The 26,468-nt window shown below is 36.4% G+C and overlaps 5 protein-coding genes, 1 long non-coding RNA gene and 1 pseudogene across 15 annotated transcripts; 6 read left to right on the top strand and 1 right to left on the bottom strand.

The window, feature by feature from the left end:
• LOC125210157 lies at nucleotides 1-1,432 on the top strand. The gene is made up of 4 exons (XM_048109733.1): nucleotides 1-141; nucleotides 211-406; nucleotides 641-727; nucleotides 1,226-1,432. The coding sequence occupies exons 1-4, from the start codon at nucleotides 80-82 to the stop codon at nucleotides 1,430-1,432; spliced, it is 552 nt and encodes a 183-aa protein (XP_047965690.1). The 5' UTR covers nucleotides 1-79.
• Nucleotides 1,433-1,493: 61 nt separating this feature from the next.
• On the top strand, nucleotides 1,494-2,660 carry LOC125211279. The gene is made up of 3 exons (XR_007174491.1): nucleotides 1,494-1,610; nucleotides 1,978-2,135; nucleotides 2,312-2,660. It is a non-coding gene; the product is annotated as an uncharacterized LOC125211279 (long non-coding RNA).
• Nucleotides 2,661-2,669: 9 nt separating this feature from the next.
• On the top strand, nucleotides 2,670-5,750 carry LOC125211278 (annotated as a pseudogene).
• A 7,374-nt stretch (nucleotides 5,751-13,124) lies between these two features.
• On the top strand, nucleotides 13,125-14,817 carry LOC125215108 (probable E3 ubiquitin-protein ligase RHG1A). The gene is made up of 5 exons (XM_048116421.1): nucleotides 13,125-13,783; nucleotides 13,864-13,914; nucleotides 13,989-14,087; nucleotides 14,166-14,321; nucleotides 14,438-14,817. The coding sequence occupies exons 1-5, from the start codon at nucleotides 13,136-13,138 to the stop codon at nucleotides 14,588-14,590; spliced, it is 1,107 nt and encodes a 368-aa protein (XP_047972378.1). The 5' UTR covers nucleotides 13,125-13,135; the 3' UTR covers nucleotides 14,591-14,817.
• Nucleotides 14,818-15,849: 1,032 nt separating this feature from the next.
• On the top strand, nucleotides 15,850-18,248 carry LOC125215107 (cytoplasmic 60S subunit biogenesis factor REI1 homolog 2-like). The gene is made up of 5 exons (XM_048116420.1): nucleotides 15,850-16,070; nucleotides 16,619-17,167; nucleotides 17,246-17,415; nucleotides 17,497-17,712; nucleotides 17,883-18,248. The coding sequence occupies exons 1-5, from the start codon at nucleotides 15,966-15,968 to the stop codon at nucleotides 18,040-18,042; spliced, it is 1,200 nt and encodes a 399-aa protein (XP_047972377.1). The 5' UTR covers nucleotides 15,850-15,965; the 3' UTR covers nucleotides 18,043-18,248.
• A 228-nt stretch (nucleotides 18,249-18,476) lies between these two features.
• On the bottom strand, nucleotides 18,477-21,256 carry LOC125215110. Of its 8 annotated transcripts, none has more exons than XR_007175213.1 (4): nucleotides 19,432-21,116; nucleotides 19,051-19,088; nucleotides 18,920-18,977; nucleotides 18,477-18,829 (listed from the first exon to the last, which is right to left on the bottom strand). XR_007175213.1 is itself a non-coding variant. In XM_048116425.1 (4 exons), exons 2-3 carry the CDS (start codon nucleotides 20,313-20,315, stop codon nucleotides 19,052-19,054), a joined length of 921 nt encoding a protein of 306 aa, XP_047972382.1. In that variant the 5' UTR covers nucleotides 20,316-20,320; nucleotides 21,141-21,256; the 3' UTR covers nucleotides 18,477-18,829; nucleotide 19,051. The 8 variants fall into 8 exon arrangements, 7 of the variants coding, with proteins under 7 accessions (XP_047972382.1, XP_047972387.1, XP_047972383.1 ...); XM_048116425.1 differs by lacking the exon at nucleotides 18,920-18,977 and adding an exon at nucleotides 21,141-21,256 and having other exon boundaries at nucleotides 19,432-20,320; XM_048116430.1 differs by having other exon boundaries at nucleotides 18,920-18,923.
• Nucleotides 21,257-21,356: 100 nt separating this feature from the next.
• LOC125215105 (protein KAKU4-like) lies at nucleotides 21,357-26,340 on the top strand. 3 transcript variants are annotated; one of them, XM_048116419.1, is made up of 10 exons: nucleotides 21,357-21,610; nucleotides 23,174-23,238; nucleotides 23,736-23,851; nucleotides 24,309-24,403; nucleotides 24,513-24,634; nucleotides 24,944-25,190; nucleotides 25,358-25,434; nucleotides 25,582-25,704; nucleotides 25,781-25,841; nucleotides 25,950-26,089. In XM_048116419.1, exons 1-9 carry the CDS (start codon nucleotides 21,373-21,375, stop codon nucleotides 25,790-25,792), a joined length of 1,095 nt encoding a protein of 364 aa, XP_047972376.1. In that variant the 5' UTR covers nucleotides 21,357-21,372; the 3' UTR covers nucleotides 25,793-25,841; nucleotides 25,950-26,089. The 3 variants fall into 3 exon arrangements, with proteins under 3 accessions (XP_047972376.1, XP_047972375.1, XP_047972374.1); XM_048116418.1 differs by having other exon boundaries at nucleotides 21,358-21,610; nucleotides 23,177-23,238; nucleotides 25,582-25,651; nucleotides 25,950-26,340; XM_048116417.1 differs by having other exon boundaries at nucleotides 21,358-21,610; nucleotides 25,582-25,651; nucleotides 25,950-26,340.
• Nucleotides 26,341-26,468: the final 128 nt, after the last annotated feature.

Genomic DNA, 26,468 nt, shown 5'->3' with positions numbered 1-26,468 from the left:
CCCGTTTGTCTCTCCCTCTGAAACGTCCATTACATTTTATACCACTCTCACTGAAGAAAGCAATAACACTTTTGCTTCAATGGTGGACAAATCGAAGAAGAGCACTATCAGCGAAGATGACATGTCCGCCGTCTTGCAGAGGTAACATAGTGAAAATAAGAGTTTTATCGGTTTCTATTTCGGTATTTTATTCCGTATGTCTACGATTAGATACTCCTTGAACACGGTCCTCGCTTTGCTGCAAGAGGTGGATCAAGCCGCCGCCGGAGTGAAGATTAACTGGCGCGAGGTGGTGAAGAATTCCGCCACTGGAATTTCCGGCGCGCGGGAGTACCAAATGCTGTGGCGCCACCTCACTTACGGCGAACCCCTAATTGATCATCTTGACAACGATGCTGAGCCCCTCGTCAGTAAATTCCTTCTCATTTTTTTTAATCTGTTCATACAATTTGTAAATTGTGTGCAATTTGTTGCTGCTTGCTTGTTTTAATGCTGGTTTTTTTACTGGATGAAATTCAATTACTTTTCTTATGTATGAAGATTATGCAATCCCTGAAACTTGTTAGAAGGGGGAATTTCACTGGTGTTACATCTAAAAGATGGCAGTTCTGAGTGTAACTTTTGTATCTTGTGATTCTAGGATGATGACAGTGATTTAGAGCATGAGGTGGAGCCTTTGCCTGCTGTCGGCCGCGAAGCTTCGGTGGAAGCTGCAGCGTGTGTTAATGTATGTCCATACAGTGGTATCCTTGTGTTTCGAAAAATATACAGACCAAGCATTTGATGAATGTGTTTTTGACATGATAATTACGCACACAATGAAGTCTTTGATGTTGGGATTAAGACATATTTACGATTTAGTTGATTTGATTTATGTGTTTTGACATGATAATTATGGAGTGTCTGTTGCATGTTACTCAGTGATGGACTATTGAACTTTAGTTTGCTTTCTAATTATTTTGACAAATAATATACTGGTTGTATGAAATTGGTGTCTTGTTGTAGTTAATAGTTATGCTATTCATCACTGAATTACTAGATGCTGCCTGTCCTCGATGTGGTTGTTGTTGGATTAGACGAAAGTCTCGTAAATTATCTATATGGCCCTGAACTTGAGCCATCTCATAAGCTCCCTATTGTGTTGGTTTACTGATCTTGTGAAGGCATCAAGCTCAAACATATGGTTCATTATATTTGTTCTAATTCGTAAATTCTTTTGGGACAGGTTTTAATTGCTTCTGGCTATCCAAATAATCCTCAGCCCCCAAACAACTCCACTATTGAGGCTCCGTTGACTATTAATATACCTAACACAAAGGCTGTGTGTGCTTCTTCAGATGACTCACATCTTTCGGATATAATAAGGGGACGAAAATGTTACAATCTCTGTTTCTGTACCAAAACAACCACTGTCTTCAGGAGTAAGTGGTGAAAAAGGCTTAATGATGAGGTAACAGAAGTGAACCCGCCTTCTCGAAAAGACGGAGGAGTTGGACTTTGGAAGAGGACACAAAACTCACTGCTTCTGTACAAAACCATGGCGAACAAATTGGGAAAATATTGCCAGATGGGATTTCAAAAATGACAGAACAGCATCAGAGCTATCTCACGTATTCCATCTCGTTTCTTATATTTTATGCATCATAACTTCTATCCAGTCTAGAGAGCATCAAGTGATTGTCAAATGTTTTTCCTTTTATGCTATTTGTCGATCAGAGCCTCTTCAGTAGTATTGGCTTTCTTTTTTAGCAATTTAACTATTCTGTTACTAACTGGTGCATTCTTTTTTGGTGTTATCTGCAATTGTATATTAGATGAATATCTTTTTCTGGTTAATTTATGGAGGTATGGGTTTCAGTTGGTATTTGTTGATATTGATTAGGTCTCCTCGTTTATTCAATAATTAGTTGCATGCCATTCATAATTGTGTACAAAAGTTTATGTTGCTGAGCTATTGAATGAAATGGACTTGTGCAGAGGTGGTACATTCTTAGGAAAAAGCAAGGCAATACAAAGGGTAGTACCAGCTCACAACCTCCTGAAACTCAACTTGCAGCTGCACATCGAGCCATGAACCTAGCTTCTAGATAGGCCTATGAGCGACAACTTGAAGTCTGTTTCCCACAAGGCTGCTGGTAATCTTCTCTATATAGTGTATTTAGCAACTGCTTCGACTGTACACGGCCAACTGATTATCCATTTAGAAATCACTCTTTGGATTGTTGGTACATTGTAGGAAAGATACCTTGATAATATGTAACGTTTAGTACATATCGATTAGTACGTCTCATAACTCTCTTTTTTCTTGCAGCTGGAATAAAAGTTCAGCATCAACCTCCAAAAGCCTCTGCATACCAGCAGATCAACCATTTCCCAGAGTAGGGCCTTCAAAACCCCAGATGCTGGCTAGTCGGCCTTCTGTGAACCCAATATCTGACACAGACTCAATGATCAAAGCTGCTGCAGTTGCTGCTGGGGCTCGCATAGCTACTCCTACAGATGCTTCTTCACTAATTGAGGCTGCACGATCTCAAAATGTTGTGCATATCACAACCGGAAGCATTGGCCATCAACTTCCGAGTAATGTGCATTTCATTCGTAATGGTCTTGCAAAAGCACCGATTTCCACTTACTCTGCTCCTAAACCAAACATATTAGAAACTGGGAAGCTAAGCCAGCACAAAGTCGCTCAACAAAACCCGCAGCATCAGCAGCTCTTAGTCCCACTGGAGCTGTCCCAGTGTTGAATGCAATATCTGTAAAGGAAAGTGCTGCAGTGCCTGCATTGCCCAATCCATCTGCTAAACTTCCTGTAACTGCGGTTGATGTAGTCGTATCTACATTAGGTAATGAGAAAAAAGAGCTTGGTAAAAGCAATCAACTTGCTGATCAGGCCGGAGTCTCTGGTTGTCTTCCAGTGGAACAAGAACATGAAAATCGACCAGTGGCGTCGGGCAATCAGTCGGAAGAAGTTGGAAATAGTCAACCTTCCTCTTCTGGTAATGCACTGCAAGAAAACACAGGGGGAGATAAAGCTTCTGACTCCGTGTCTGAACCAGTCAGTCGAGCAACAAGTGATGGAATAGCTTTACCTTCCTTAGAAGTAGAACAAGGTAAATCATGAATGCCTAGACCTACAGTTGATTATAGGATTGCAAAAGTGATAACATTGATTCTGCAGCAGGTAAAACAAATATTGATGGCCAATTGACAAGCGAAGGAACTGCTGAGGATACGAGTATAATTGAAACGAGTGAAGATTTACCCAGCACAAGCAAGAATGGCGCTGCCATATGAAGCATGCAGCAGCTTAATAAAGTGATCTTCACTTAACTAACTTTGTTTTGAGCCTTAATTTCCTGATTTCTAGTATATTACTGCAGAGGAAGTTCATTGCAGTCTGGATGCTGATATTTCAAAGTACTTTCGAGAAGAAAAACGCGACAGAGATTGTTGATGGAATGACGCTCAAGTACTGCACAGCTAACTTGCAATGAAAGAGTCTTGAAGTCCGTTTACAGGGCAAGTGTTTTTACCTTTTTTACATGAATTCCTTCGTGGAAGGAAACAAGTAACATTAGTAAATATGAACGTTGTCTCTGTGCATGCTGGATTTTGTGACCTTTCATTTGAAATTTATTTCTTTTTGAGTAGTTTGAATATTCTTCTCTTAATTTGAATGCAATTATGTATTAGTGCATAACTTATATCTTGTTTAGACCATCTCCATAAGCATATTAAAACCTAAAATGAGATAGGTATTTATTCATAGTACTAAAAAACCAATCTTATTTTTGGTTTTTAGAAAAAAATACCTATCTTTAGGTTTACACTAAACCAAAACTTAAAGTTTTGAGTAAAAAAAACATAATATAGAAAATATTCTTTGAAGTTTGAGTTTAGTGTAAATGGTTGGAGTAAAATTAATATTTAGTGTGAGATTTACACTAAAATAGGTTTGAGTTTAGTGGAAGGGTTGAGATGCTCTTATGGTCCAAATAACTTTATACTTTTCAAATATTTTTTAAAACATTTTAATTGATTAATTTGAGGTGAAATTCAAATAAAATAATACTATGATAATGAAAATATTAAATTTTTAAATCCATGAAGCGAATATTAATCCAATTTTCCAACTTTTCTATATTCCAGAGAGGGAAAAATGGCTTCCTCGATAATGCTCCATTTCCCTCTTTTAAAACCGAGTTTTCACACCCGGACAGCTAAAATCACTCAAAAGAGCACCGTCTTTCTCCGCTCCGCCGCTCGAATGGACTCGTCGTCGCCGGCTTCCGCGAACGCACCGGCGGAATCCGCCGCTACCACCCAGGACACTGTGGTGCAGTACATCGTGCTGCGGAGGGACCTAATCGACACGTGGCCGCTGGGGAGCGTGGTAACACAGGGCTGCCATGCCTCCGTCGCCGCGATTTGGACTCATAAGGATGATCCAGACACTCTCTCCTACTGCTCTCCTCCCAATCTCGATTCTATGCACAAGGTTACTAGTTTCTAATTCAATTACCCAATTGTTGTTGATGCCGATGCTAATAATTCCTTAATTGATGCTTCGCGTTGGTTAATTTCGCTCTATGCTAGATTAGTAGAGAAGTCATTTTATTTTGCTGAAGATGTGTGTTGTTAGCTGTCTAGTTTGTTGTTTGGTGGAGAGCAACATTTGACTTGATGAGAATAACTGGTTAGTGGATCTTGAGGAGTTAATCAATTGACTCCATATTATCGTGCCATTTGAAAGTAATCTAATGATTCTAAGATGAGTTTGGATAGTGAGACCATTAAAAGCTTCACAAGCTAGGGAAGCTGCTATTCAGGTTTTGTCATAACTTAACTATATATTGTGGAGTAATTGGATAGGTAATTAGGGATTTGAATATACCTTGTACGGAGTAAAATGTTTATGAGTTTCGGTTGAAGGAACTGGTAAGAGCGAGTGCAGTGTGTGTGCTTTGGTCCACATATGTAGACGCACATAAGCCTAGGAGCTTGATGGAGTTCAGGATTCATCGTGGAGTCAGTGTACTCATTATTAATTGCACATTGATATGCAGTATAAATGTATAATCCTTCTCGATCAGTTAGTTGAGAATAGAACCTGGTGAACAGGTGAAATATGTTCTATCTTTTATTGAACCATTTGCAAACTGCTCTGTATGTGGATGATATAATCAGCTTTTGTAAATTATACAGACCTGTTAAGTAAACTACTCGTTGCCTAATACTACAAAGAGTTCTTGATTTGAAACAGAACTTCATATTACTATGAATGAATTAGATGTATACTCGAGCAAAGGAGCAAAGACTGGCATTGTCATTTTAGTATCCAACTTCATCTTTAGCAAATTTATTATCTTTTGTTAACCACACTTTTCTTTGTGTAAATGCAGGTCACTCTTGAAGTAAAGGGTGAAACTCAGTTATTAAACTTGTCGGAGAAGCTAAAAGCTGGTGGCGTCGTCATAAGCTGTGGATAGAACAACCTGAGAACTTTGCTACTTGCCTCGCTACAAAGCCTTGCCCGAAATCCACTGTATCATCATTTTTCAAAAGCTCAAGCTCTGTAAGTGATGAGACCCAGATTTTCAATCTTTTTTTATTAATGAATTTAGATGAGTTTCTTGCTTATATCGAGCTACCACTTCAATTTTTGTTGCAAGATTCCCATTATTGTTGTTGTCAATGTGTAACAGCGTAGTAGTTATTATTATTAAATAAATAGGAAGCATTATTCATCCTAATTAAAAAATAGATGATTGTATTTGCCTCTAAACTGTTAATTGGGAAATCCAAATAATAATCCCCCTCCACACAAAAAAACCCATAAATCAGGAGATAGTAGAAAAACTGTAGTAGATTATAGCTATACGAGTACTATTGTATTATTCATATTTCATATGCGTGTGAGATGAATTTAAGAAGTTTCTTGTTGTAGTCTTGTAATCTAGTATATTTGTAGATTAATTCATGCTAATTATTTGAACTATGAAAACTAACATTTCCAAGCATGAGCAATATAAACATACAGAAAAACAATAATCATGCATTTGTAAAAAAACATAATTACATAAAATATAAGTATAACAATAATCTTACAATATCCATACAATTATATATATACAATATCCATACAGTCCTAACTTCATAAAAAATCCTCAGTCCAAAAGGGAAACCGGTAGTATAAGTTATAAGTGAAAAAAGAAAAGGAAAAAAATGAAGGGGAAATTTGGGTTATTGGGCGACCAAACGCCTTGAACAGATTGAGCAGTATAATTTGCGCTTGGTTTGAAATAGAGCGGCACAAGCAGAATCCCCTTTGCTCTGCACATCCAAAGCCTGCACCTTTCCCCGCAGAAAGGGACACGCCCCGGGGGCCCCCCTGCCGCCCAATCCCCTCTCATCTTGTCGCACACGAACACCAGGCACATCTCTTTTTACTGAAACGTTTGCTTCCGCTAAAATTAAACGGTTTTGATTGGCTGATTAATTGATTGATTGATTTTTGTTGGAATGTTTTCGAGGGGTTGGAAGATCGGATAATTGCGGTTTATATGGGGGGTTTGGGGAAAGAGGATTCTTTTCGGGAATAATCTAGAAAAGGAGAATTACTATGAAACCCATTTAAGAAATTTAAATTTTCCCAGATACGCAACTTCGTGCCCCACTGAATAATTCAATGTATGTGCACACGCCTTTGACGTTTTTTTTCGACTTTCCGCGTATTTTTTTTTCCCTTTTCCCCCATAAGAAAATCATACATTAAAATCAAATTAAAAATGTATAGTTAATGACGATTTTTTATATGGATTCCTATTTCTGTTAATTGTTTTTTGTGACAAACTGACAACCCAATTTTTTTGCATTACAATCAGACAAAAGATGTGCTTGGACTCCTCCAAAATTTCCCAGTAGTTTTTTGTACAGATAAACGGTGCTAACTGAAAACCACAAAACAAAAGCAATACATCAACATCATGAGCTTCAACACAATCAACTGACATGCAAACCATATTTAACTCATCATTGCTTCAACTTTCTGGGGCTGTGGCTACTTATGCTCCTGCAGGGATAAGGCGGTTTCAAACGCCCAGCGGCCCCTCCCCCGTTCCCCCCTGCTCAGGTCATCTCTTGACCGGGGAGAGTCCACGTCCTTCTTCCCGGAGAAGTCTTGGGCTCTTCTCCGCCATCCTCACCTACCCCTTCTGCACCTCCTGCCTCCTTCAGTTTCACATCCAGTTCTTTGCCTCTTCTCCCTCGTCTTCGTCGGGGTTACTGTGATCAGGATTAGTAGTGCTATCATCCACTTCACTAAAAGGGTCAGCATCATCTTGTCCTAAAAAGGGGGAGACTCAATTTTAGGCACATTGTCATCCCTTCAAAATGTGGGGCCTGGCCTCCCCATTGCTGGCGTACGCTGTTCCAAGGTCATAGGGGGCGTTTCAACCTCAGAAGGCCCCCACCATCAGCATCAAGCACCCTTTTGGCCCGTCGGAGAATCAGCCTTGTTGTGGGTTTCATCCTCGAGTTCTAGATTCCCCACCATTTATCTTCTTCATCTCCAGCAATGTTGTTTCTATATGATCCGATGGGTCTTTCTTTCTCGAAGCACTTTTATTGAAAAAGGGCTTTTTGAGACCGCCCCCAGCCCCAGCATACAGATGCTGTTTGCTAGCCTCCCTTGTCCCTTTTAAGCTCCGGTCGCGGGGCGACTAACTGCCCTACCGGTCTTCCCCCGGGGAACAGGAGGACCGTAACGACCGGGTGGGCGGGAAAACCCCCTTTGGGTTTTGGTTTGGGGGTTTGGGGGGGGGGCTTGTCGAATGACCTCCTCCCCGGGGTAGAATATTCTCCTTTAAAGGTTTTGATGAGAAATGAGAGCGTCGGCTTGAGGTAGTTGGGAGTGGCTTTTGCCCGGGGGGGGAGGAGCCGAGGCTTCTGCTTATGGAGACAGGTTTTAAGGTTTTGGGGCTTTGAGATGAGGGAGGATTTCTCTTCTCAGTCACATATGAAACATCCCTTTTTTTCTTGTTTACATCTCCACCACTGTATTTCCGCAAACGAAATCACACTCCGTTAATACGTCGTGTATATTGATGATGTCATTTTATATATCTACGACAATATGAGAAAACGAGGAATGTAGCATACGATACATCGATATCCATACTTGATGCCTTGATTTTGTGTTTTCATAAATGGAGAGATATCTGCATTACATGATGATCAATATATACTTATAAATATTTCAGCATGAATACAGAACAAAAAATCAAACTTAAAAGTTTGACATAAATATAATCTTTAAAATAGAGGCATAAACATGCAACCACTAACCCAAAAAAAAGTATTACATACATTTAGATTTTTGGGAAAATGCTAAATGAAATTAAAAATACACACCTTGTTCAATTAAAGAGCAGTATGTGGTTTGAATGTTTGAAGAAGAAGAAGAAAAGAAGACTAATTAGGTTATGTTGAAAAAGATTGAGAAATGGAAGATAGAGATATTTTTGCAGTTTGAAGAAGTTTGAAGAATTTGGGTTTTTAAAAATGAATGCGTTAATCGTGCACAGCCCAACATACAATTGGACATGGGAAATTGGGAAGCACGTAGGAGTACTAATTATTTTCGTTATTTTCCGTATTTTTTATATATAAAAAGGGTCATTATTATCCAAAAAAAAGAATCTTTTGCAGGCCATCATCATACAAAAAAAAAAAAAAAATTGAGTAAAAAGGAAGGCCCTTTTCCCAAAAAGTTACTATTATAATCATGGATTATTCGTTAATTAGCCCCCCTAGGTTAGGAATCATCCATTATTAAAGTTACTAGTAAATTTGATTCATCTAAGGGGTCACCTTTTTGCAAAAATATTGAAAGTGATATTCACATGTGATTCTCAAAATAATATTGAAAGTGATAATATAGAAGATGATTATGAAAAGTGATCATGTTCAAGATTAAATTCTCTGATTTATTTTTTTTAAGAGTGAAGATGACATTTATTCTTTTTTTTTCTTTGTTGTATTATAAGTATGTAGAAATTGGATGGTTCACAAAATTGGGACCATTTTATCTCTCATTCATTCTCTGTCTCCCATAGTACATTCATATTCCTAAAGATCGAATTCAATTTTATTAATCTAAATGTGTATTCGTGTTTGCATTAATTAATAGTGATGTAAAAAATATTTGTAGTAGTAATTATTTTTACAAATAAATTTAATTTAAATTTAATGCGTATCTTATAGGGAAATTGAATAGTCCATTAATGCATATTAATTCATACAGTATAGATTTGTTCAGCCGCAATCAATTTGTATGAATATTGTCATAAATGATCAGCTATTCAATATATATGCTTTTATGTTTAATTTTATTCTATGGAAGACACTAGAAAATGATATTTTCTTAATAAATTATTTACACAATTCATTAATTGGTTTATAAATAACGTTATGCCATGATGATCTCACTCTCTTCATTAATATTATTGGGTGAGGTGCTTATAGTTGGTTAGATATTGAAACACATCATTCAAATTTTGCGAGTTATGAATATAACCTAAATGAAATTTTGATTATATTTTGTGTAAAGTTATATTTGTACCCTTTTTTAAAATTAAAAACTGGAAAGGAACTTTAAGTGATACCTCGCCAGTTGATGTTATTACGTTCATAATATAAAAAAGTAAAATAAAGATATAAAAAAGACTTTGGTCTAGTGCACTGATATTCGTTTTAAAGTTTTGTTGTTGATGCTTATGTATCTAGTAAATACAACTTATAATAATTTTTTTTTAAATGAGACTTCAATTACTAGACAGGACACCAAAACATTACATTTGTAAAATGTATAAATTTAAAAGGACTAAAAAAATTTTACAATAAAACATTACATTTGTAAAAAAGTACTAACTATTGAAAAGGACTAAAAGCTTGACAATATTTTAATGTTTTTAAAACAAAAAATAATGCCACAATGAATTGGATTTTTTAGAGCTCTCTAACCGTAAAATATATTCAATTAGCTTTTTATTCATGATTAATTATAATGATTAATATCATATGCTCAAATTTAAATTTTGCACCTAATTTTTAATGCATTTCCGCACCGAAGTTTTCATATTTTTGTTTATGTGAAATTATTTCAAAATTTTAATTCTTGAATAAATTTAGTTTAGATTCTAATGCACTGAAATTGTTATTGACATTTTTTATACAATTTTCATACAAAAACAAAGCTCAATTAATTTATTTTATCTATAACTTTAAATAAATGAATAAAATGATAAATGGAGCTTATAATTTTTTGTAAAAGTTGTATAATTAAAAATATCAATAACAAGTTTTAATATATTCAAATCAAAATAAATGTATAACTCTTTTCTTTTCAATAGAAAGTAGCAATGACGTTCCTAAAATGTTTAATTAAGATAAAGACATAGACAAAATTAAAAGTGAAACCCACCAAAACAAGATGCTAATCATGGACCCCTTTGGCCACGGGAAGTCGATGTACGATTTCAATAAATTAATCAAGAAATTAAATAAGTGGGGATTAATCATTCAAAGTATGTGATGCCCCAATAATACATACATTATCTAACACCTACTCGAGTTCCATCAATACAAAATGCCTAAATATACGACCCAAGAGAAGTAAGATGCGACACAACCAAATAAAATAAACACTTCCATCATTATAGAAATAGAACAAGAAAAATAAAGGAAGACAAAATTGAATGGGTTAGGAATTATCCAAGTGTTCACTTTGAGGTTAGTGGTGGGGTTCAATTAATCGGTGTAGTCCACAAGAAAAATAACCAAATTGTAGACATCATCCATAACTTGATACTATTATTCTTGTTTCTTTATTTATGACTTTCATTCAAAGGTCCATCAATGTTTTAAGTTTTAACCCAATTTTGATAATGACCATAAATTATTCTAAATGATGATCAAACTATGATCATTTTACTTTTAAAAAAAGAGAAAATAAAACCATAATTTATTTTTTTGCCTTGCACGAAGCATAAATCTATTTATTATGTAAAACATCGAAATATAATTAAAAGCAAGTGTATTCTTTTGTAGTCAAGAAATAAATATAATGGATGATTTGTTATGCAAATTTTATTGAGGATTATTGCCAGCAAATATGAGCAAATGATTTGGAGTTTTAGGATTGGGGGATATGCGTATGTTATGTTGGGCTACATTAGGAAGGATATCCGATTCATATGAATATACAGCTTATATATTAGGTGTGGGTGGGTATATATATCTATTAAGGATTAGGCGCACAAACATTTATTTTTTTTTATTTTAGATAGTGTGAGAAAAAAAAATGTCAAATTCTAATTTGTCTTGCAATTTTGTCAAAATTTTTGTATGAAATTTGAATATGTTCTTAATTATTCCAAGACATTTTTACTGAAATCATATCTGGTATAACAATGAAAGAAGCATATGTGAAGATCATTGTTGATGAATTGAACTATATTGCTTATCCATGAAAAACATCCTTTTGTTGAAGAAGATGAACCATATGTAATACGTACGCTATCGTAATTTTCCACTATGAAATAATCATGAACAAATGCAAGGTAGACTGATTTTAAAATTATGAAATGTGCTAAATTTGACCAAAATTCATATAATACTCTTGTTACAATTTTCTCTATTTTCTATTTTACTGAGAGAAAACATAATTAATTTATTAATCTATTTTTATGCACTATTTTATAAATCACACATATAAAGAGCATATCATATTTGTTGGTATCTTACTACTTTTACTAAATTCGGTTCACTAAATGTAATTGAGATCACAATTTATAACTCAATCCTTTGCTCAATTTTTTTATGATTACGTATTGAATCCCATTTACGAAACTCTAGTCAAATTTCATAGTCATGAATCCGGGACAATCTCACGAATTCATGATAATATTCATGAATTTGAAATTCTCTAACAAAAATCTTACTACTAATTTTATTTTGGTAAATATTACTTCCTCAACTTTCACATTTTCTTTTTAGTTTTTATCATTCAACATATCCACTTGCTATTTAGACTCTTCTTCCCTCGTTAAAATATTTCACCTACCTTTTTTCTCTTTATTTTTTCTACCTAACAATTTTCACAAAATTTAGTACTACTACTACTACTATATATTTGCTGATTTTATTTATTAATTTTAATTATACAGAGTAATAGTCATGGTGCAGGCAGAAGTAAATTGTGGAAAGTAAAATATTTATTTGGTCAACCACACCCGCTGACAGCTTTGTACGACTCAGCAGCGGCCGAGTGGGGCCCAGCGTGGACGGTCCTCAATCTTTGACCGTCGAAAGAGGAAGATATTGGACGGCCCAGATAGCGTCACGGGCGGCATTTCAGTAGCAATTTTGTTACTCCTAATATTATTTCATTTAACCTTTTCCTAATATTAATATTAATATTCCAAAAATTGTCATACATACGCACGCGCGCGTATCAATACTTCCATTTCCATCTTCATTATTAGAAGAAGACCTCTCTCTCTCTCCAACATAAGGCGAAGGCTCTTCTCGTATCTCGTAGTAGTTGAACCTTTCTTTCTTCGCTTTTGTTTGCAACACAAAGGAACGGGAGGTTGAGGTTGGGGAAGAGGCGAACGCAGGATTATTGTATTCATCCTCGTAAGTTTTTCTCCTTATCGTTTTTTGGATTGAATTTTGTTCATGTTTTGATCCTTTTCGGAATCGTGATTGGATTGGGAGGAAGCCTAGTTTGAGGAGGATTTTATGTGGATTTTACCATACCTGACTTTGTTGTTGTTTCTGTTTTCTATGGGAGAGATTTGAATATGCAGATTATTCGTTTTCCAGGAGAGAGTGTCGCAATCGATGCTTGAAACGTGTGTTATTTTATTATGTTTGACCAATATTAAGTGTTAAAGCAATCACATAAGATAAAGAGTACTAATACTTGAAAAATTGAAATAGGGAAACTGCACTTTGACTATATGAGTCTCTTATTCCTCCTCATTCTCTGGCATGCGTAATCCAATTCCGCTGAGCTCGTTTTATGGCAATCCTACACATTAGTTTGTTTTGTGATTGTCCTCAAAAAATGTTTCGTTGCAAATCTGGATCAAACAACCAAAGTACTTCACCATCTTCCCCTGTTCCGTCAGCTTCTAGGAGCTCTGCGCGAGGACCATTTAATAGGATCAACGGGAACAGGTATGGTTTGCAGAATCTGAGATGCAATTCTATATCAGATGCTATACCGCCTAGTTGTTCGAAACCAGAACCAGCATCTGTAAGGAAGAACTTTATCAAAAAGAGAAGTTCGGAAGGAGAATCCAGTTCATCTTGTAGGGGGAGAAAGAATGCGGCTTCTGCAAACGTAGACAGGCATACCTCCACGACAACGAGTGGCATTTCCATCTCTGATTTAGCATATAGTACTTCTGCTTCTGTAGAGGATAGCAGTGTCTCTAGTTCTACTTTGAACCGGAGATCAACGAATGTAAATGCTAGAATGAGGTTTTCTAGTCGACTGGGTGCAAGAAATGGTTTGTCTGTTAGGGAACCCCCTGTGAGTTTCTCTAGAATTGATTATGAGACACCTTTTGATGTTGGTGATCGGAGTGGCTCAAGACCTCACCGTGGCAATTCATCTTCAAGAACATCTTTTGCCTCTGATGAATCTGGATTAACGCAGTTAATGAATCATGATGTGTTACGCCAGTTTAACATGGATGGAATTGCTGAGGTATTTGCTTTTCTATGCACTAAGCTAGTTCGCTATTTTGATCCTGTATGGACTAAATTGAGCCGGGTGCGTCTGTGCAGGTATTAATGGCTCTTGAGAGAATCCAACAAGATGTAGACTTGACACATGAGGTATTGCTATCTTTATATCCCCTACAACACAAAACAAATTATTATGCTCGGTAATCAACGTTCGTTATCTACAGCAAATACTTGCACTGGAGACCAGATTGTTCCTCAGCGGCCTCAACCTCTATGACCAACACAGAGACATGAGACTGGATATTGATAACATGTCATATGAGGTCGGCCTTCCTTGCGCAATGTGTTTCTTTTGCTGCACTGGTTCTGTTACATATAAAATCAATGCTCTTCTTTAACAGGAACTGTTAGCTCTAGAAGAAAGGATGGGCACAGTGAGCACTGCTCTCTCAGAAGAGGCATTGTCAAAGTGCGTGACGAGAAGCGTATATGAGACAACCACGTCAAACATAGAAACCACAGAATCAGGCAATGACATCAAATGCAGTATTTGCCAGGTTATTATTCCTTTTGATGTGATTAATTATGACCGCATTATTTCCTATTATATGGTGATTTGATTTGATTCAATCCTGTGGTTCAAGAGAATGATGAAGTTATGCATCTTTGGTAGGATGAGTATGTCACCGGAGATGAGATTGGGAGCTTGGTCGAATGCCAGCATGGTTTTCACACAACATGCATAAACCAGTGGCTGCAAGTGAAGAACTGGTGCCCCATCTGCAAGGCTTCAGCAGCGCCATCACAATCATCTTCGTCGTTGTGAAAGAGTCTCGTTTATACACGGACAAGATAACCGATGGTGGATTTGCACCGCGTGTTCATTGTAGTTAAATTTTTCTCCCACATATCAAGTACATTTCTTGATTTTTTTTTTCTCTTAATGTGGTTGTCTGTTTTCCTTCATGTACATAACCTTCAGTTTGGTGAAAGTATTCAATCTCCAGTGTAAACTGTGAGAACTGAACGTGAAAAGATACTGGGATTTCAGAATTCCTCTCTTATCGATTTATTGTTTTTTTTTTGGCACCCAAAAAAAAAAAGCAATAAGATGACACATTTTTAGGCGACATGAGATTTTATATAGTTTAGTTTTTATATTAAGTGGAGAGAATAAAGTAAAAATAAAAAGAATTAATAATGAGTTATTTTGAATGAAACAAACTAAAAAGAAAAATTTCGATTGGATAATATGGGATATGTATCAAGACACGTTTGCTACATGCGTAACACTTAAAAACCAAAAAAATGGCCCATTTCGGGGCATGAATTCCCAAACGAGCCCATTTCAAGGATTTTGCCCGCATTGCTAGATCCAAGTTTTATGTTAAATCAACTACTATTACACCTGTGCTATGCACATATTAAAATATTTTTAATCGAAATCAATTAATCAAAATTAGGAATAATATCATTATATAAAAATTGTAAATAATTAATGTGTATTCCATAATACAATGAATTATTGGTGAAGAAATTTATGAACTGATAATTTTGTATGAATGATGGATTACAAATATTTATAGAAAACAATATGCAATAACTATGATGAGAAATGTGCAACATTATGCCACTAACTAACTAAAACTACATAACCAACTCTTTCTTATTATGAAACTAAATAACTGACTCTATATCAAAACACGTGGTCTTCAACATTCATGTTTATATTTAAATAATAATATGTATTTTGAAAGGGCATTTCTTTATATATCCCAAAATTTCCTTTTTATATATATAGATGGTTAGTTATAAGGGAAATGTTTTATTAGCTCATCAGTATTTTAATTTTAATATTAATAGTTCAACCTTGTAGTTACTTTTTCTTACCTATAATTTAAATTTTAATTTATGCATAAAAATAATTACAAATAAATAAATCAATACTGTAGAAATTCCAAGTCGGCAAAAATCTTTTTTTTTTGGACCGACTTTTCTGATTGCCCAAGTTAGAAACTCAAACATTTAAAAGAGAAGAAAAATATCGCAAGCGCATACGACATGTACCATCTTTGGTCCACTATAAATACAGAAATTCGAAAGCGGCTGTAGAAGCAAACCCTCACATTTTCAGTCGAATTTTTTTCTCTATTTCACACATTTTTTATTGCAATCGGAAAAAAAGAGAGGCAGGAGAAGATATGTCAGGATTAACGTGCAACGCTTGCAACAAAGAATTCGAAGACGATGTCGAACAAAAGTCCCATTACAAATCCGAGTGGCACCGCTACAATCTCAAGCGCAAGGTTTTCTATTCATGAATTATTCTTTATTAAGTATGAATTATGATACGATTCGATGCTATTGCTATTTTGGTGCTTCTGGAAATGGAATTTCTGTCATTTGTTTTTGGTCCTTTTTATTGAATCTATCCCGAGTAGAAGTTAATTGTAGTATGCTAATAATTAATTTTGTATGGGTGGAATTCGTATTGAGAAAGTAGCTATGAGACTCTGTTAGGTTTGTGTGCAATTAAAAAAGGGAGTTTTCTACTAACAGAAAGATATGGCTAATGAGTTTGTGACAATCCGAATCATGAAATTGTTTTCCTCATTCTTGAAATCCTCATTTGGTATGGGAGTTTTCATTTTATTTGAAGCTAATCATGCTCATTTACTATGTTGTTGAACTTGAGAAACACTTCATGTTGTATTTTGCAATACTGAAGCTGCCCCGATTGAAGTGGTGGTGTTCTGAATTTACTTGGGCTTCTTCGTTCTGCCTGATTTGGTCGTGCCATGATGCCTGATGAATGTATATGTAATTTGCCTTGGTGCTCTTTATTGTTGTGAAGGTTGCTGGTGTACCAGGAGTGACTGAAACACTCTTCCAAGCTAGACAATCTGCGCTCGCTGATGAGAAAAAGAAGCTGAATGAGACTCCGATGCTCTACAGTTGCGGCCTTTGTGGAAAGGGGTATAGAAGTTTGAAAGCCCATGAACAGCACCTGAAGTCTAAAAGTCATTTGATAAGGGCTTCTGAAGCAACAGGCGGCAAAGATGAAGGTAGTACAATCATCAAACCTCTTACACGCCGTACTCCAAAGGAACCTCTGCAACCCCTGCATCATGTGATGGAGGAAGATGAAGAGAGCGAGGAGAGTGACTGGGAAGAGGTGGATCCTGATGAAGATATGGTTAATGAGAATGCTTCTAATGATGATATGGATGAAGATGAGGACGAGTTTGAAGATTTGGACCCATCTTGTTGCTTTATGTGTGATTTGGAGCATGCTACAATTGAGAGCTGTATGGTACACATGCACAAGAAGCATGGGTTCTTCATTCCAGATATCGAGTATCTGAAGGATCCTAAAGGTCTTCTTACGTATCTGGGGCTCAGGGTAATGATTGTATATTTAAGGGTAATCTACTATTTTTCTATGTTTGGACTTCTTGTTGACCTATATTTACATCCTCAGGTCAAACGAGATTTCATGTGTTTGTACTGTAATGAAAGGTGCCATCCTTTCAGTAGTTTGGAGGCTGTTCGGAAGCATATGGAGGCGAAAAATCACTGCAAAGTGCATTATGGTGATGGAAGTGAAGACGAGGAAGCAGAGCTTGAAGATTTTTATGATTACAGCACCAGGTAGTATATGTTTCTGCTTAATATTCTGACTAGTTGTAATTCATTCTGATTACTTTCTAACTTAATGTTTCTGGTTTTAAGTTATGAGGGCACTGATGGAAACCAACTGGTTGCCATTGGTGACATGGAGAATGCTGTTGCACTTGGTAGTGGTGGCGCTGAGCTTGTCATCACAAGGCAAAATAATGGGGCAACAACAAAGAAAATGCTTGGATCGAGGGACTATTTGAGATACTACCGCCAGAAACATCGGCCAACAGCCTTGCACAGTGAGATCACTGCTGCATTAGCATCTAGGTATGCCCATTGTGCCCTTTCTACTCAATATCAAAATCATGGCATCACTCACCACCTGCTTATTGGTTTTGGTGGGTGAGGCATGGGTTTAGGGATATTCGGATGTAAAGTAAAAAGAGTGCAGGCTTCATGTCGATATGGAAAACTTGATGCTATGAATATGCTTGCAGGTACAAGAGCATGGGCCTAGCAACTGTGCAGTCACGAGAGCATGTAGTCCGGCTGAAAGTATTGAAGGCGATGAACTCGTCTGGTGTTGAGGCCATGCGCTCTAAAATGGGTATGAAGAGTAATGTCATTCGCAACCTCCCCAAGAACTGCACCTATTAGTCCAACAACTATGCTTGCAATCGTTACAGCACTGTTTCATACGGCAAGATTTTCCCCCGTGCTCGCCTTTATGAAAGGAACTGGATAAAGTTGAAATGTTTACAAACAATTTAGAAATTCTTTGTTTGCAGTAATTTTTTTGCTGTATTGGATACCAAAATTTTGTATGTTTCGTTTGCTGAGGTATACGGCTCGATTATTATCTTTTTCTGTTTGAACTTTGAACTGAATCTCAAATTCTCAATTCATGTCAATGACTTGGTGAAGTGTTAAGTTTCACATCACGCTTTTGCAACATTTGGCTCCATTTCCAAGTTGATAAATTTTTTGACATTTTATCAACCAAAATCACGTCATTGAATTAATTTTCTCAAATTAGGACACGAGCAAGATGAATCAACAAATATACCTCATAAATCAACAAGGCATTCAGATGATGAAATGAAATGATACCACTTATAAACATTGTTCCAATTGACACAGAAATTCTAGCAGTAGTGGAATACAGACATACAGTCATCTAAGAAGCTATGGAAATCTGGCAAGAAATATTAACAAGGGGTAGAATTAAACAATTATTAGAAAACAGAGCACGTTAAAGTTCTACAACGAGAAACTCCTGCAATCCAAACAAGTGACCTAAGAGGAACATCAATCTGATAAGTTGATCATGTCAACCTAGAGTTTTACATCATCAACTCTGCCAATACGACTTTGGCATCTACTATTCGACTGAGATCTGTAAGCTTTTTGACTTTTCCGTTCCACACCTATGATGAACTCTATTCTGTTGCACAATTACTACAAGGGATTACCAAGAGTGTATATATATAATTGGAGTTAACATGAATTACAGAACAAGGGTAGTTGTACGTACATCACTGCAAATGAAATCAGATGTAATAACTTCAAGAAGTTGAAAATATGACATGTATCTAAAGAGATTCAGGTCCATTATAAGTTAAATTGCAAGAGAATGATGTAGGAGTATTCCTGGTGAATGCTTACCCTAGTTGTGAAAGAAGCGGGAACGACGTCTTCGAGAGCTGTGAGGAAAAAGATCCGGTGAATGTGCAGAAAAGAGAGAAAAAAACTTACACACAATAGAGATATACTTAAGTGGCCAATTATACACCTTGAACTGTTCATTGTCCACAATAATCACGAATTGGATATTACTAAGAACTTGAACATATTATAAGACATGTTTCATATCCAGGTAAACACAAGGACTCTTGATAACTCTAGTGCCAACCTATCGTTCTATCAATGACAAACTAAAAGATACGGTAATACCACATTTGATCTATCGAGAAACACATGGCATGTTATTTCATAAACCAAACTTAAAAGAGTACTATAAAGGAACATATAGAACGTTATGCTCACCTATGTTCTGCAACTCTTCGCCTGGATAATGCCCTTGCACTCACATATTCATCATCAGTCTCATCAGCTCTGTAATCCGCATATTCCGCAGATGACACAGAACCCTCATCAGAGTTTGAAGCATCAAAACTCAAACGGCGGTTTCCTCTTCTAGCATCACTGACTCTTGATCTTCTTCGGTTTCTAGATGCCCTAAACTTATCAAAAACATGATACAGAATACAAGATGTCCACCACTTTCCATTATTCCGGGGGAAGTCATCATAATCATCTCCAGAGTTATCATCTCCATACTCGATAACATAATCACCAAGAACCACTCCACGCGGAACTTCATTATGGATAGTACTTAATACATCTATGATCTCAGCAGACTGCTGAAAATTGTCCCAATCAAGCTGCCGTGCAGGATCTATTTTTGAAGGGCAGCCATGAGGATGTTCCACCTGTGCATGCTTTTGGAGCTCAGAATAAGTACCAGAAAATCGACATTTTTCCTCTTCACAGCAACGTTTCTTCTCATCCAGATACTTACGAGCCTTATTGACGACTACCCATCCAGTAACTTCGCCTCTGCATAAAGGGCAAGCTGGTTTGCTGTCAGATTCTGAACCCGCACACAGTATATTTTCAGCAGTACTTGGAGACTTGCCTTCCGGTGACACCCCGTTTGCTTGTTTGAAGCGGTACAGACAATTGGAATGCAAATGATCCGTGTCACATACGAAGGAACGACATCCTTTTTCATACGATGCGCATTGGAGAAGAACAGCATTGTGAGGGAAGTCCAAGCATATGGAACACATCACATCATCCCAGTTAGTATACAACTGAATCTCCTCCATCATAAGTGTATTTTGTCCTGAACTCTTGCCTTCCACCATGAGTTCTGGAAAGCGAAAAATTAAGTTCCCGTAAACATGATGCTTCAAGTCCAAAACTCTTCCTAAGAAGGTTAAAACACAGACAAGCAGCTATAGATTTCTGGGTCGAAAATCAGCAGATGTAGGCAAAATATTTTAGACTCCAGTGATCGCACATAGTCGTAATAAAACAAAACCAGACCCGAGAGTACATCAGCCTCCACCAAGCACTCACGAAACACATTCATTTACCAACGCTCGAAGAAATTATCATTGTTTACTCAAATTTCCCCAATATCTACAGTATTACAACTGTTTCAAGCTTTGCATTTCCATGATCAAGATAAAAATATCCCCCCTTCATCTTGATATCAGAAAGGATTTCATCAATCAAAATAGTTCTATATATATACACTTAACACTTCATAATTTCTGTTTTTCCATTGAACAAGGGCAACCCGATTATCAGAACATCAAAACATGAATTCACCTCAAAATCATTCCTTAGCTTCTTCACACAAAAAGTGAATCATATTACAGATTAAAAGGAGCTCGCTTCTCAGTGATGCATCTCAAGAAAATGAATTAGGGTGGAAATAAGCAAAATACACCAGAATCATGTCACTCACAAAGTAGTTCAAAGCAGCACCAAGCCAATCGGCCAAATAATTTCAGCAATTTCACAACGAAACGATAAGCAACCGCGCAAGAATCAAATCATCCAATTCACTTTTACCCAATAGTCAACCATCTCACTAAACACACGACAAAAAAAGAATTCATAAACATCGCGTGCTTGTACATGCGCAATTAAGTAGTAGAGCGAGAGAGAGAGGAGAGAGAAACCTGGTCAATTAAAAGCTCCTCAAAATACAGTGTCTGGAATTGGAAAAGTAAACTTGAGATGATGATGATGGAACACTGTTGAATGTCGAGGCTAGGCTGAGGGTACTTTTGTCATTTCGAAAAAGCATTCTTCAATTCTTTTATTTTTTGAGCTCAATTAAAATTGATTATTTTACCGTAATTATATAAACAGAAGATTAAAATATGCATTGATTGATAAAAACATTAAATAATGGTAAACACTCGATCTGGCGCCGGCGGCAAGGTTGTGAGCAACCGCCGGAAGCAGCGGATCGCCGCCACTCCCTACGATCGTACTCCGCCGAGTCTGCTGCCGAAGAGCCCTAGCTGGTTTTCCGGTATAGTTGTTCCCTCCGCCCGCGCCATCGCTTCTGGCGCGGGGAAAATCATTTCCGCCATCTTCTCCGAGTCCAGCTCTTCCTCTTCCGAAGATGAGGATTTCGCTTCAGGTGCTCCTTCATCTACGTTCACTTTTCACGTCATTGTTGTTTTTATGTTCCTATTGGCGCCATTGTTTCGTATAGTTGTGCATTTATGTAATTGCTCATGCCGAAGCTGTAGGATTGGAAGAAGCGGCAATCGGTGTAGAATGTCGAGTAAAAATTGCATGATATTGTATTCCTTGTCATAATTTGAACTTACCTTGTTTGATTTGATCGAAATAGTACTTTCTTAGACTAAAGGAGATGACATCCACACGTAGAATTGCAAAAGCGAAATAGCAAAAATGAGATGTTAGGTAGGAGATTAGTGCTGGAAATGGTGGAACTTATGTGAAAAAGAAGATCAAATTATAAATCTACTTCAGTTATGTGACTCCTCTTTGATGTCTTCTTCTATTTATTCCTTTTATTTTCTCTCTTATATTTCTCTTTGAGAGAATAGACTTGGTAACATTAGGCTACAATGAAGAAGCTACAGAAAGAAACCATAAAATAATAAACATGTTAAATGAATGTGTCGTTTAGCGAATTATACTTCTCTAGGATAGTCATATTTATAGAAGAAAGACAGTTATTGTTCAAAATGATTTTGAATGATCGGTACAAGAGGTTTTAATAATCCATCGTAAAATTATTACATATGCCTACTTCAAGGGAGAGACAGGTGATTGTAGATCATGTGTGTATGGTGCATTAGCAGGCTTAAAGGATAATGTTTTAAAATTATACTATGTCTGAGCTCCAAAGAAAGTTGATGTATAGTTTTGTTGATAAATGCTGAAACAAAGGGTATTTTCCTGGAGCAAAACAAAGTTAGAATCAATTTTTATTTCCTCCTAGAAGTTAGAAAATCCGAGTTGTAGATCTCTGATTCTTCAAATAAGTAAGATCATTGTTGATAATTGACCTACGTTTTAGAACTTAAAATTTTGCAAAAAGGTTTTTCTAATGTAATGTGATAGTCTCAAGGGCCAAATCAAGATAGAAATTTATAAAAACAATTGGAAATAAATTGATCTGGACAAACTGGAAGAAAATGAAGTAGTACTTAATACTCAGGTAAAGCCTACACATCAATTTGCTAAAATTCATCTCGAAGCCAGCCCAAGCACCCAACATTGATAATGAAGATAACCTTCTGATATTCATGCCCAATTAGAAAAACCTGTCAACTCAACTAACCAGAGCTTTACCGAGTCATCCTAAATAACAAAACACTAGGAGTCTGGAAACTAAAGTCCTGTCCATCCATTTATTATAACCCTAAACATATTACCTAAAGAAAATATAAGGCATCAATTCAGTCGATATGCATGATCATGTATTCATGTCTTTAATCATTAGATGTTACTATTCTTCATTAGTTCATGCATATTCAATTCATGAACATTGTTTTACCTGCCTTCATTTTGACTGACATGTATGCATCTCATTTTCGTTCCATTCCGTCACAATACTATTCTCTTTTGCTCATTATTTTAGTGACGTAAAATTTCTTTTCTTTAGATTTCTTTTCTTTTGTTTGCTATTCTGTATTCACCTACTTCATTTTTCTTTTTATGTGGACAGAAGATGATACAGTCAATGATAATTTTCCTAAGCTCCCATGTAATCAAGAAAATACATTAATCGAGGTAATTTATTGTTATTTTTATGCACATTTATCAGACCTTACTGATGTTGAGTCAGCCTAGGACGCACTAGTTCTTGTTAGGGGATGAGAGTCTTTTCTTTGTGAATTAATTGATCAGTTTATTCTCATAAAAAGTAGAAGGATCTAGGTCCCGGACAAATCCTTTCCCAAGAAAAAGAAAATTATAGGAGTGATTTTAAAGAGTTCATGTACACTTTTGCATCTGATCAGTAATCCATGTTTTGACCTGAATTGATTATTACCCTAATGACAGGAAATTTTGTCTACTAGTATGAAATGAGGTGAAAGTTGTGAAGCACTTGTACATGTAATGTAATACTTAGTGCATTGTGCATGTATGGTGGGAAGGGAACATGGCAACATTCACCTATTTTGCCTTATTGCTTTTTTTATAAAACAAGAATATCGTAGTAATTGATTCTAATGGATGCGTTGTTGGAATTCAAATGTTCTGACGGTTTGTTCATGTTATATTAGAAAATTGAGACTTCTTCAGAGATGATGCAACACGGACAAGAGCCTCAATTGAAATTGTGGATGAGTGAAACCAAGAAGATCATTGAACAGCTTATAATGATGCATACCTTTTCAAGGTATTATTATCATCTGAAATTGTGGTTGCTTAATTGCTCAATTTTGCTCCCAACAGAAAAAAAGAAAACGTAAAATTGCTTGAAATTCGCCAGTTGACTGTTTTCAGTAAATTTAATAAGATACAATGTGAAATTTCCAATTCAGGGAAAGCTCCAATCATATACTAATGTGCATCACTCCTCAGAACTTTTATTTTTGCTTTTATCATGTTTTTGTGCTAATGCGTTTACATGTAAATGGTCTCAATTCTGTTATACAGTCTGAATTTGACAAATATATACAAGAATCTTGAATGCAGTATATGGACCTTCTGACTGTTGCTACTCTTTGCAGTTTGCGTTCATGGGAAAAATGTTACCTGTGGATGGATTACTTATACACTGATAATGTTGGTCTTTCTCTCACATCTGTTGCTATCGTATAAAAAGCTTACCCTTTCATTTTCAATTTTATTAGTGAAGAGCGTGATATGTTGATAGAGGTTCTTAATTCACGGGTTATAGACTCGTCAATCGAAGCAGGGGACAAAAGTTCTACTGTTGGCTCTCCAGGTAACAAGCTCAATCACGATATTGCTTTCTCAAAAAGTATAAAAACTCTTCCTATGTGGTTTTGGCATTCATTGATACAACTCTTATATTTATGGAAAATATAATGCAGATCTTTTGGATAGAGCTGTTCAGCAAGCTAAGAAATGGTTTCAAGAGAAAAAAGCGGTGCTGGGTTCAGTGACAGAATTGGCACAGGGGTCCTCCAACCTTAATTCAACAATGATTGAACATGTTGGTGATTCTTCTCCTTCCTCTTATTGTTTCTTTCTTGTTGATAAGATTAATGGAGAATAATTGTGTTTGTCCATTTTGCATCAATGGTTTTTTTTTCTTTTTTATTTGGTCAGTAATAGTTGCCTGTTGTGTACTCAGATGAGATTATTTTTCTTTGCTTCCTCTTTGAGTTTTACAATCTTTCAAGTTTCAAGATTATTTTGCATCTTGTCATTCTTTTGTTTTTTTGCAAGCCGAATTTTTTGTTGTGTTTAGCTCTCATTTTTGTTCACCATCATTCTGTTGTTGTCCATCTGGGATGTGTAGAACCGGAAGCTTTTTGCCTCTGGATCATGGAATATTCAGGAAGAACTACAGAGAGTGCGCTCAAGGGCAGAAGAAGATAATGTCTGCAGTCCATCAACTAAACCTGATCCATCGCACTCTGCAGCTGCACAAATCAAAATAGGATCTGCTGAAGCATTTGCAGTGGAAGAGGGATTGACTGAGCCACAGTCTTTAAGGATACATAGTCAAGATGACTTGGTAGATGCAGGAATCAGCTGTATAGCAGGTTGGTTGTTCCATAACATAAATATCAGGTAGCCATGAACTTAACTTAATGCATCTTACACAAAAAGAAATTATTAGTCGGTAATATTTTTAGGTAGTGGAGTACGCCTATACGTGTATATATATATGAACAACGTACTGAATTATATGATTTTTTGGCTCTGTTAGATCTAAAGTCAAGGCAATGCAGTAAGGCTAGTGAAGCACTGTCATCCAATCCACATGCTTTTGTTTCTGTTAACAAGGTACTTGGGATATTGCTCGTTTTCCCCTTTAAGGAGGTTGTAGTAAGTTGTTGATACATCTGTTGAGTTTGCGGAACAATACACCTTGCCATGGGGCATTTTGATGGCACTCTGAAACATCTGTGTTTACGTTAATCGTCTCCCAAGGTTCCAGAATGTTCTGCGTCTAAGCTCATTCCCTTGCCGAGTCCCAACCATGGTGATGAGCCAAATTCTGGTAATTGGGCTGTCCTCATCTGTTCTCCTTCAGTAATGACCATCGATTTGCATGTCAGTGTTTTTTTTTGTACATGATAGAAAGAGATTTGTATGCAAATTAAATGTCCCAGAATCTTTTTTTTTGCAGATCTGCTGTTGAAATTTGTCGGAGGAGAGAGTGGACATGGTTTGTTATCATCTCAAGTCAGGTAAATTGATGTATTAGTCTTCCATTTCTCTCATTCTTGTACCCAAACCAAGTTAGCACATGGAGTATGTGATATCTGCTCCAAACAAACCTTGATTCCGTTTTGCAGTTTGTCAAGAGGTGTAACTGAGCACAAGGATCAAATGGAAAACCACATGCCATGTAGTCCAGATGTGAATATCAACCTTATGGAAGGTAATTATGTGTTTTTGAGCGAATCTCACGTGGAAGTCCCAAGCATGAGTGAAGACAGCAGTCGGACGAGTGGTTGTCAGACTAGTTCATTTGGTAGGAAGCAACAAGGAAGGAATGCAAGTAAACACTATAGAAGGAAGCGGGGTAAGAGGTAAGGCGGAGAAGGGTTGTTTTGTTGAGAGTATTTTGCCGAATAGAAGGATTGTATATGCTGTGATATGTCAGCACTTAACACTTAGTTTCTCTTCTATTCAGCTAAATATTAATAATTACATCATCATATTTCATATTAGCATATTCCTTCATCCATGAGAATTACTCTCAATTTTTCTATTTTAATTCTCGTCTTTTATTCTCCTTCTTTCTTCTATGTTGTTTTGTCCATGAAAAATTCACCCATGATAATTAGTGTCAATTTTTCTATTTTATTTCT

Source organism: Salvia hispanica, chromosome 3, assembly GCF_023119035.1.
Source record: "Salvia hispanica cultivar TCC Black 2014 chromosome 3, UniMelb_Shisp_WGS_1.0, whole genome shotgun sequence".
NCBI lineage: Eukaryota > Viridiplantae > Streptophyta > Magnoliopsida > Lamiales > Lamiaceae > Salvia > Salvia hispanica.
Note: the sequence above shows the minus strand (reverse complement) of the source record. Positions and strands in the feature narration are given on the sequence as shown.